General features: G+C 47.7%; 1 protein-coding gene across 1 annotated transcript; it reads right to left on the bottom strand.

The window, feature by feature from the left end:
* Positions 1-835: 835 nt before the first annotated feature.
* RNF126 (ring finger protein 126) lies at positions 836-11297 on the bottom strand. Its single transcript, XM_006017569.3, has 9 exons — positions 11292-11297; positions 8301-8359; positions 6758-6821; positions 6021-6265; positions 5216-5284; positions 5056-5125; positions 3435-3528; positions 2455-2570; positions 836-2197 (listed from the first exon to the last, which is right to left on the bottom strand). Exons 1-9 carry the CDS (start codon positions 11295-11297, stop codon positions 2048-2050), a joined length of 873 nt encoding a protein of 290 aa, XP_006017631.1. The 3' UTR covers positions 836-2047.
* Positions 11298-11565: the final 268 nt, after the last annotated feature.

Genomic DNA, 11565 nt, shown 5'->3' with positions numbered 1-11565 from the left:
TAAAAACCTAACATGGGGTATTATGATCCCAGCACTCGTTCCTGCCCAGGGCAGGGGGTCGGACTTGATGATCTGTTTAGGTCCCTTCCAACCCTAGAAACTATGAAACACGCCACTTGGAGGAAGGGTGTCTTGCCACAAGGCCCCATCCAAGAAAAGCTTCTCTAGCAGAATTCCTGTCCTGCTTCATGCATGCACTTCTCTGCAGACCTTTAGTGCACACTGCATCACACGCCCCACCCGGGATCCCAGCTAAGCCTCCAGGACTCCTTGGAGCCAAACTGATCAACACTGCCAGCTCTCATGAGTAAGATCAGAGAATCCCGAGTTCTGCTTCAGAAACTCATGTCTGTCTCCTTCTTCTAAGACGCACCACTCAGCATCTAGGATTCGGAACAGATTCCCTACCTGGGTCCCTTCTTTGCTTGCTCAAAGCACACTGAACACCATGCCACCTTCCAGGGGGATCCTTGGAATCTGTCGCTCACATAATCCTGAAGTTGTGTTTGTGGCGCAGCTTCCCCCCGGAAGCCCGTACACGTTGCTTTTATTCATCAGGTCAGCCCGGAAAGCCCTTACAGATGCTGTACAGGTTTCTTCACCGAAGCTTTCAAGTGATTGAAACAATCAATGAAAAGCATCCTTCCCCCAACCCGTGAGAAGGTAACTTTGAGCAAACCTGAATTCTCTTCCACCCACCGCAGAATGAATCAGCTTTTAAACAAAAATGCCACACACAAACACACACACGGTAGAAACCCCTCGGAAGAGGAATACAAAAACAGTTCTCCCCACCCCAATTAAATCTAGTTAAGGAAACGGATTCACAAGCATGCCTGGAAGGTTTTAAATCAGCTGTATTTTTTTTTTAAGTAGCTTTGATATACACATTTCTTCCCCTCCCCTCCCCCACCCCCCCAATGTCATTCATCATGTATTTTATGTATTTCATTTGATCACGATGGCATCTGTCTGTTCCTCGCTCTGATGCACTTCCAGGCCTGATGTCAGACGCTCCACACGATTCCATCCGGGATGAGAAGGGCCGGATTGCGACCGGGCAGGATGGAAGGGATGAAAAAATACAAAAAAACTGCAGGCCAGAACGCTGCAAAGTTGCAGTCCCGCAGCTGACGACGATTGACAGGCTGGCAATGTGTGTATGGGGCGTTGGTCACGGAGGAACCCGGGGTTAAAGAGGCATTGGGTGCTGGCAGACGGCACACTGCCGAGGGTTCCACAGTCCCAGTGCAGACTGGATTTGCACTGGGAAAGTACAGTACTCTCAGAAGAGTTTACCCTGTATTTTTCCACAAATCATGCGTAACTTCTCAGTGAGCTGAAACGTCCATTTATTTAACAGCAGTAATAATTTAAAATTATAAAAACCCTTTCAGTGTCGAATATCAGAAGGGTGAGGTTATCGAGAGAAAAATGAAGGATCAGAGGCAGGGAAAGGGAGGAAGAGTCGGGCCTATTTCAGGACTTCACATTTTGCGGTGGCAACTAGCTAACGCCTGCCAGCCCTCCCCGCCTGGAAATCCTGGGAGCAAACCAGAGTATTACACTTTCATTTCAAAGGTTTAAAACTTCCAAAGCAGAAGGGGAGGCAGGGAGGGGGGAAAAAAAAAAAAAAAAGACGACGTGGAGAAAAAGGAATCTCAAATTCACAACCATACAAACAGCCTTCCCATCCAGAATCTCAGCACCTCAGGTTTCCATTCAGGGACCCTGGGCGGCCTTTTCACTGCAACGTTAAAGAGTCCACGCAGCGACCAGATGAGCTCCGAGCCAGAGTGCTTCCCCCCCATCCCACACTGCAGAACTTGAGACTTCTCATCTCGGAAGAACCAGAGGCCTCTGACATCTTCAGAACTCAGAAGGGGGGATTTGGGGGGTTTCTGCTTCCTCCCCTCGCGCCCCTGACCCCACCCTCACTCTGCTCTGGAGGCCCGTAGTTGCTTGTGTTGGCTAGGGAGGGAGGAAGGGCACTGGAAAGCGCACAGGGCCAGGGTAGGGGTGGATGGGGAGAGGGCTGGTTTACGATTCAAGAGTTGTTTGACGAGTTCTCATTACTTGGTGAACTGGAGGAAGAGGAGGAGGAGGACGAGGAGAAGTTCATCCCTGTGAGTCCTGGGGGGTTTGTGGCAGTGTTTTGTCCACTTAAACTTTTCCGGCACACTGGGCATGTGTCGTGCTTTGGGGATTTAAAAAAAAAAAAAAAAAAAAAAAAAAATCAGGAAAAAGGGTTAGAAATAAAGACATGGGAACAGCACAAGCAACAGTCTAAACTGACCCCAGCTGCCTCCTTCCTCAGCGGGTCAAAAGGCTACTTGTGCTCAGGTGTCACCAGCATTACACAGGTACATTTACTCAGAACAGCGCTGCCTGGAAAACTCCTGGGTTTTATAACATCCTCCTCGGAGCAAAGTGCCCCGCTCCAGTGTAACTAACCTGTTCCAGCCAGGGGACTATACAGCCGTTGTGGAATAGGTGATTGCAAGGTAACTGCCGGACGTTTTCGCCCACTGTGTAGTCTTCTTTACATACAGGACACTCCAACCCAGAATCTGTCAGGTCACAAAGAGAGAGGATGCTGAGAACAAAAAGGCTGAAGTAGGTATCCTCTCCCCCCAGCTCAGGAACAGTGGGACAGCTCCCTTCCCCAATCCAGCTTTTAACACATCCCCTTATTGTCCTCCCTTCGCTCACCTGGCTACTGCCCCTTCCACTCTCAACACTACCAGGTAGAAAGCTTTCCTCTGCCGCCCCACCACCTGGGACTCCACTTATTCCAAAAATCTCCCCACTCCTTTTGTTCCCTCCCTCAGTCTGCTGGGGTACGTGGATTATGCAAATATATGTATTTGGGTAACTCTGTCCGGCATCAGGCTATGCTGAAAATGACAGATTGAATGGTTATTCATGGCTAACATTTTTATGCAAGTCACATCACTGACAGCTATAGAGCAATCTCACACCACCGCAGGCAGGCAGCTGCCTGGCATTTTTACTCTGTTGCCTTCTAATCCTGCTACAGCCAGACAGCAAGGCCTAGCAGTATGCCAGCAAGAGCTGGAGTACACCACTCTTACCAACAAGCTATAGCAGAGCAAAATCCCCTAAGATGGAGGATGCCCAGCAGTTCTTGAAAGCTCTGCATTTTTAAGACAGACTGTCTTGGTCTCCCGTTTGATGAATTCTCTGACATTCACCCACACCCAGCTCTTACAAAATGAGACAGGTTTATTCCCCGCTGCAAATCCATCAGTTTTACAGAGCTCTCTTTTTTTCCGCACAAAGAGAGCCCTGCTTCATTCTTCCTTCTGAATTCTTTAGGCCTTCAAGAAATTATCAGGCACAAATGAAAAGCCCAAGCAGAAGGCAAACAAAAGCTTTGCAAAGCACTCTGCTGAGGGCTGCAGGCTACATACCTACGTGTTCCTGTGTTATCTGAGTGGTGGGGAGGGCCTGGATCTTCTCCTTGTCTGCTGGAGGCGGTCCGGTATTTTCAAACTGATTTAGTAACTGCAAGAAAAAAGATGGTAGAAAGTGCAGGAACGTGAAACAGGCTTGATGGGATATGGGAATCTGCTAGAACACAGCACTGCGCCACCACCCCCTCCCCTGCAAACCTGTGTCATGGGGCAGGTCAAGGTTAGGGGGGGGGAATGCACTAGTGCAGCTGCACCCCCTCTATGATTCCTTCTCCACCTAAAAAGTTTAAAACCAACTGCATCGCACTGGCAGCAGCAGTGAGGGAGTCTATTGACTTGATGGTTTATTATAATCTACCCAATTCCTTCTAAACTCTTCATTCCACAAGTGTTAATGACCCTCTCTTCTTTTTCATTGCCTTTCATAGATTGTAAAGTCAGAAGGGACCACAATGGATCGTGTCCGACCCCCTGCCCCTGGCAGGAAAGAGGACCAAGGTCAGATGACCCCAGCCAGGTGACTATCAAGCCTCCTCTTGATGTTCTACTAATCAAACTAGCCTTTCTTCTGCAATTCTGCTGCCTGTTAGATGCTCCTGGTAAAGCAGATCTATGTCACAGCCCGGCAGACTGTTTTTAACTCATTCCAATAAAGTTACGTTTGTTTTAGCTTTGATCTTAAAAATGCATACTATGGCTCTAGGTCCCTAGTATATGAGGAAAGCTTCTTGTTTCTTTTTACCTGGAGAAAGATGCGTGTTGTGTTATATGGGATGATGCACCATCTGCACCCTCCTTTTCAAAATCCTAGATCCGCCCCTGCCCACATCTAACTGCTGCCTAACTCCTGGTGTTTCACAGGTTAAATTCCACATCCATCACGATGGATACGGGTGATTTTGTAGCACTGCGTGGAGGGATAAAGGTTCCCTTGTGTTCTCAGCCCAGCAGCTGGCAACTCTCAACATGAGATTCAACATGCATGCTGTCACATCGGGGTTATAAAACTGTGTGGCATTCCGACTCTGCTCGCTGCAGCAAATTCCACAGGCTGAACCCACACTACAGGGCAAGTTTTCTTGGGATGTTTTTGTCACTTTTCTAATGGGTACCTGGGTTAAAAACCACTGTATGCATATGAGGGGTACAGTCAGAAGTGGCCCCTCTACCCCACTAAATCACAAATAGCTATACAAACAGGTCAGCTGCATCAGGCAGGTAAACAGTCCTTTCAGCCCAAGCTGAGCTCAGACTGAAACATGCCTCTGATCATGCTCTTCTTTCTACATGTTCTCAAACACATTGTTTCCTAAAGGACAGGTACCAAAAAGCCTCAGTGGCAGCAGATGTCACAGAGATGCCTCCTGCCAATACATTTCAGTAGGATGGATCAAGAAACAAGTGGCATTACCACCACAGGCAAGGCAGTGTTAACCAAACTCCCTAGGAAAACATCTTTTTATGTGGGTGGCTGAGGGTTGAAGGAGAATTGGATTCTCACTCTCCACCAGCCAAGACAGCTGTCGACTCATGTACACTCTTAGAACAGGGCTCTGATCCAGTACAAACCACTGCACACATCTCCCCAGCAGCACGAGAAAGGAGGGGCCAGCTTTACCTGTGTAATAATTGCATCCAAGCCGTTGGCACCCCAGGCATAGTCCATTGGATTCGAATGCAAGACTCCCCTTCAAGAAGAAAAGCAACAGGATATTAGTTTTCGCCATGGCTGTAAGCCAGAACACCCTCAAAAAGAGCAGCTTGTCTCTCCAACTCACCAAGGACCTATTCCTAGGTTCGGTATGGTAGTAGGTGCAATAATTCCATTCACCAACTGCTGTATAATTCTGAAAGACAACAATATTAAACACCACATAAGAACTAGAATACATCAAACCACCCTGAGATATACATGTATAGTAGCTAGAAAGATATCTGGCCTTAGTTGGGGCAAAACGGAGGGCAAGACTGGTGATTAGTTCTTCCTGTGGCAAGAACTTGGAGGATTTTATCTGGAGAGGGACTCTTTCTGATGTGAAGGCAGGAAGGAGCCTCTGGGGCATACTCAGAGAAAAGTCTCTAGCACTTATTCTCTAGCACTGATGACAGCAGCATTTCCAGCTGCTGACTGCAAAGCACACTGGGCCAGCAATGCCCAGGAGAAATCCAGCAGTGGCAGGAAAGTTTCATGCCACTCTCCTTCCAAGGAACATAACGGACTATATTCTTAAAGAAAAGAAACAGGACACATGAATGGCTGCTTAGCCTGACAGCTCCTGAGGGTAAAATCTCCCAGGCATAGTCTTTTCCTTGGGAGGGAGAAACTGCAGGTTTAAGTACTGTAGAGCTCATGAAAATGAAGCCGAGCTAGTCAGTTTGATTCAAGATCAAAGCCAAATTAAGGGTTCTAATCCTGGATGAAATCTCCCGTTCCAGAAGTAGCAGTTTCAATAAGATGAAGTCAGGCATCTACGTAGGCTAATCAACCCCGACAGGCCTATTTAAAAACAGTCTTTAGGAACAGAATCTTCCTTACAGAGAGATAAAACATCACTGAGCAGGGCACTGTGAAGCTGTTCTCACCCTTCTAGCGTGGGAACTCCTTCATGCCTGCCAGCGGCACGCCGTGCGGTGAGACGGGCTCGGGGCTGCCGGGCCCCATATCGGTGCCGAGATTGGTGCTCCCTCTCCCGCCGGTTCTCCGTATCCCTGTTGTCTTCAGATTGCACATTGGACCCAAAAGCAGGAAACTCAAAGCTGTCATCAAAAATCCCAAAGGCAAATTGGCCATACCCCTGTGGCAAGGTGAATAAGTGCTGATCCACATTCTACAGGGAAAACATGCAAGAAGGCAGGCTGGTTACAAAGAGGGGGATTAAGCTTTTTCTTCTCTTACTGATACCGAGGTTCCCATAAAGGCCTTCGAAGAGAGCAGCCCACTCTCTGCTGATACCAACCAGCGTCAAGATGCAGCAGATGGGCTTAGGCTGAGAAGCAACTCCATGGTGAATAAATAGCACAGGCCAAAATTAAGCACAGCAATAGGAACCAACAATGTGTGATTGCTGCAGCTAACTGCTGACTTCTTAATTGCAACCACTGCACCAAAACACCCTGGCAAACAGTTCGATATACAACAGCACAGCCCCTCCTAACAATGACTGGGTATGTGGGCCAGAAGCACTAAAAAAGGAACCTGCTGACAATAATGCCATATTACAAGCATCTACACAGTGGCACTTTAATGATACTAGCCCCAAACGTTGGGCAGAGTCCAAGGGGTACAGACCCGGAGGGGCCGTGAAACAGCTATCGCTCACCTCGAATGGATGCCTGCTCTGATCGCTGGTCGCTGTGGAAGAGCTGGACCCATTGTCAGCATTCCTGAGAAGAGCAAACAGTATCGGTTAGCTTCAGAAATACCAGCCTGCTGGAACAGGTGATGGGGAAAGGCTTTTTCAAGGGAGGGAAGCAAGGAATGCGGCCTCAGCAAGGAGAACAGACAGACGGCCAGCATAGCAGGTCACCATCATGGGGATTTATGTTCTCATCAGCTGTTGTTCTCCACCGTAACTGCACACATTATGGTATGAAGCATTTTTATTGCAGTCCCTTCTTCCTATGTTCAGACCCCCCTGCCCCCCTCAGGCACATCTTCCCACTTTAGCTGCACAGTAGCAACTTTGCTGGTGAAAACCATCTGTAACACAGCACCTAAAGATTCACCACTACTTGCCATGCCCTTCTGCAATGCAGCTCAGTCCCCTGGAGCACCTGGAAAGCTTTAAGCGAGCACTACGTATCTACGTATTACAATTCAAAGTATGGCTTAACGCTGCTGTCATAAGCCAGCCCACTGAAACAAATCCCCTTGTCTGTCTTGCAAAGTTACGTGACTAGGGGATGAACCCTGATCAATAATTGAAAAAGAACCATTAGCATCACTTGGCTGTGTGCTTGCAAAGAGCTGTAGGAACATCCTTCGGTCCTCATTACCCACGCCTGCACTAGCTTATCGTTATTTAATAACAGAGCAAATGATGGTGCAGAGACCAAGTCGGATCAAGCCACTGACACTGCTAAGATTGATATGCAGACTCAAGATTAGGCTATCAGACCAATGCTGCCTTTTAGTGGAGATGGGCTGTTCTATAGCATTGGAAAACCAGCTGCCTTACGTTACAGGAATAGTTAATTACTCTACTGATGTGAGCAAAGTCTTGCTTATACGTCAAAGAACAAAAGAGCTTCTGACGTGCAGCCGCCTTTCAGAGCTGCTCTGCAAGTCAGCACTCAAACATCTTACGTGTAACCAGGTACCAACCTGCCTCTGACCCCATTACAGTGCCGTGAAGATGCACTGGGTTGTATGGAAAGTATTTTTACCTAGAAAAAAAACATGTTGCCTTGTCCTCGCGTACTACAACTATGCCTGCATCTTTGCTTTTTAAGAGCATACACTGCACCACAACACCCAGTGGTAAGAATGCCTCTCCTACTTGCTAACCCCTACAGACAGTGTAACTGCTGTAGGAGATTCTCCATGCTGTAGAGCTGGAATCGGTTTCTCCCACCTCCTTAGCATGAACAAGTTGAGTTTACTAGCCAAGAGACCATGCCTCATACCACGATGGTTGGGAAACAGGGCCAGCTTACGCATGGATGTAAATTCTGCGAGTTCAGTCTGATACAGCCTTAATGGTACGAGCGGATGGGCCCCCACAGTTTTCACCAAAAGCCGAATGCTGGTAGGAGCCACCAAAGTAGTAGCTATGGGACACGAAACCCGAGCACAGGATATGGAAACAGAACAGAAGAGCCTCGAGTTTGCACTAGTGGCAGCTTTCAAAAGCAGCGTGTTACCTTGGCTCCTCAGGAAGTTCTTCAATAAAACCAGACTCACACCTCGGGCAAATGTAGTCCTATAGAAAAGAAAAACCACATGAGAAAGGCGGATGCTATGATACCCTAGAAACAGTACCAGCCATCGGACAGGATGGAGAGAACCCCCCGTGGATGCTACAGCTAGCCAAAGGCTCAGGGCACAGGCACCTGGCAGGGCCGAGCATGCAGCGCACTAAGAGCCAAAGCCACGAGGTGCTTCACACATCCCAGCCTCCACTGTGCTTTAAATCCCCAAGAAATCTGCTGGTTTGAACCGTTCTGACAAGGAGGAAGTAGGCAGCTTTAAGGATTAATGAGAGTAAGACACAGGATCATAGCCCTGCGCACTGCAACCTGCAACCCCATCCACACAAAAGTGAAAGGACTAATTAAAAACCGGTCTCATCTGACTCAGATCACACCAGCAACCCACAAGAGCAGCAGTGAAGGAAGCTTACTGCTCCAGAGGAAATGCCACTTGTTCCAGTTACTGCTTTCCAGCCCCTCCCTTGTAACCCTTCTCCAGACTGAGCAGGCTTAGCTAGTCTCCGAGAGAGCTTCTTCCCTAGTATCCTCGTTTGAAGACTCCCCAAATATTCACTTGGTGCTTTCTGATTGCAGGAAGTTTTGCAATTCTTACCCCTCAATAAAAACCATCCTCGAGCCCCACTTAACAGAATAAGGGGTGCCCCCTCTGCCTCTTTCCACCTGCTCAAAATGCTGCAGAGATCTGCCGCAGGCTGCTCTTCCAACCAGACGCGAAGAGGAAAACTGCTATAAAATCACAGTTGAACTGCTCTCGATTGCATGGAAGTTAGAGACCACATGCAAGTATATAGCACAACGTGTCAAAACATTTGAAAACTACTGGCCTCTGCTTTGATCTCCCTAGCCAAGCTACTGAGCTGCTTGGAGCAGACTTTAGAAGCTGTTCAGAGAAAGGCGGTGTAACGAATGCTGACGAAGCTGCGGGCAAAGTGAAAGCAAAACCACCAGACTTCCTGGCAAAGCAGCGTGAATTTGCATTCGTTTCAAAATGGCTGGTTGGTTGGCGGGGGCAAGCTGTCAGAGTTTCCGCACGTGTTAATTATAAAGTTGCCAGCACTTGGGGAGAACTACAGGGGAAAACAATTACCAATCAAGTCTGGGTTTTACACCGCACAGAGGCTTCCAGGAGACGCCAGTGAATTACTGTGTACCACGCACACTAGAATTATTCTCCCCATTCCTCTATTCATCAGGGAGACCTGCGACCATCAACCGACACTTATACTATTGAAGACTGAGCTTTTTTACACCAAAACCACAGTAGCAGGATTCCTCAGGACTGTTTTCTATACCCGTCTTTCTTGTTATTCCCAGACTTGGCCAAGAGCTTGTATTTAATGACTCTTTCTGGAACCTGAACATACTTCTATGCCAAAAGAAACCCTATATTTAAGTACTTAAGATCACATGAAGAAATCACTTCACTTGTCACTGCCAAGCCATGACTCCAAACAGCGCACAATGCAGTGCATTTTAGGACAGAAAGTGAATTAGGTCATGCCCCACTGGACCCATACAGAATATTTAAAGGCAGGCCAGAATATTACTTAAGCAGAATCTAAGCCGGACATAGGGGCTAACAGCAGGAACTCACTTATTTGACTTTATTTAGTATTAATGTCTGCTTTAAAAATGTAGCTGCTGCATACCCATCCTTTTTCTGCTTGTGGGACTGTTCTGCCTACAAAGATATTTTGATTAAGACCCAAGGTCCTTGATTCGCAAAGACACAAATGGTTTGGCATCACCCAGACAAAATCTGTCCTCAAGAGATGGGGGAAGAGTTTCCTGTAAGGCCCCATTTACACACCACAATGCTGGACAGACATTTGATCCTGCCCCTGCTTGCTCAGGAAGAAAAGTGATACCGAGACACCACCCAGCTGCTAAGCATGGCCAAAGAGGTTAAGAGCAAAAAAATGCTGCTTCCTCGTCCACACAAAGCTCTCGAGATCTGCCACGACCCAAAGATCAGTTCTACACAATTTCTGCAATCGTCTGCATTGCAGAACGGTCCCTGCTTCGCTCCAGGCCCTGCGCGGGGTTGGCACACACGCGCAAAATCAGATCCGTTCCTTTGCTCTTTGGCATAATCTCCACTCGGCTCCATTTCCGCCAGTTGCCCCACGCAGCTAAGACTTTATAAAACCAGCTTAATCCACACCGAGGAACTGCAACCCTGCTCAAGAGAAGCAAGCGGTTTATTCCTCTTGGCTTTCCTATTACAGGGAGGTACTTCTATATATATATATATATTTTTTTTTTTTTTTTTTGCTTACGGACAACTCTGAAAAGAGCAATCAGCAAATTCTTTGGAGGCTGGAACAGCACAAGCACAAATGCCAAGTTTGCTGGCCCTCAAACTGCTAAAATCTTTCCTTTTGTAGCACACACAGTGACAGCTTCACTCGGGCAGTTTAATTTGCTGTCAGGAGGAGCAACTTCAATAATCCGGACGTTGGACGTGGCTACTTTCTCAAGCACCAGCTGAACTGAACCTGGATTTGGACCAGGTTGGGGACAGGCAACTGTTGCTTTCACCTCTGCAAGGTTCGCTCCGAGGCACTTGGGGTTTCACGCAGGGTAGTGACCAATGCATCAGAACGGATTTCCAGTGGCAACATAAAGGCTCCCTAAGCATCCTCCATCTGAAGCGTGTTGAACAGGAGTGTATCATATGGTTAGCCCTCAGACGATATCTAGGTGTCAGATGTCTAAAACAGGCTTCACTTCACCTATTACATGAAGGTAGGTACCTCCAAGGTGAACAAGTAGGCAGATGTGGCAGTACTTGAGCTAGGATCTGGCCACAAAAGTTGTCTTTCAAACTTCTGCAAGAGCTCCAGCATCTCAGAAGCGGCCCTTCCAGTAGCACAGAAACCAACAAGCCACGCGGGGCCACCAGGTTCGGCAATGACTCACCGCCATCTTCCACAACGTGCTAAATTTCCCTGAAGTCATCCAGTCAAGTAACAACTAGTCTTTCCCTCGGTCAGCTCATGAATTGCCAACCAGAAGAGGTTAAAAAAACGGAAAAACCCACACGCCTCAAACAGTCTCACTTCTTATTTTAATCTAGTCCTTGGGTAGAAATACCAAGACCGTCCTTGAACAGGGAGCTGCAAGAGCCTGAGAAGCCGCTGATTTAAAAGCTTCGGTTATTTCAAAAACATAAATTAAAACGTAACAGCAACCT

The sequence above is a fragment of the Alligator sinensis genome, unplaced genomic scaffold (genome assembly GCF_000455745.1).
Source record: "Alligator sinensis unplaced genomic scaffold, ASM45574v1 scaffold1295_1, whole genome shotgun sequence".
NCBI lineage: Eukaryota > Metazoa > Chordata > Crocodylia > Alligatoridae > Alligator > Alligator sinensis.
The sequence above is the reverse complement of the archived record's forward strand: the minus strand, read 5'-3'. Positions and strand labels throughout refer to the sequence as shown.

Excerpts from the sequence above, each read along its gene's own strand:
- RNF126 (XM_006017569.3), bottom strand. Across the intron at positions 5,285-6,020 it reads GGAGTTCCCACGCTAGAAGG|AATTATACAGCAGTTGGTGA; the intron begins GTGAGAACAGCT and ends GTTGTCTTTCAG. Across the intron at positions 5,126-5,215 it reads AACCTAGGAATAGGTCCTTG|GGGAGTCTTGCATTCGAATC; the intron begins GTGAGTTGGAGA and ends TTCTTCTTGAAG.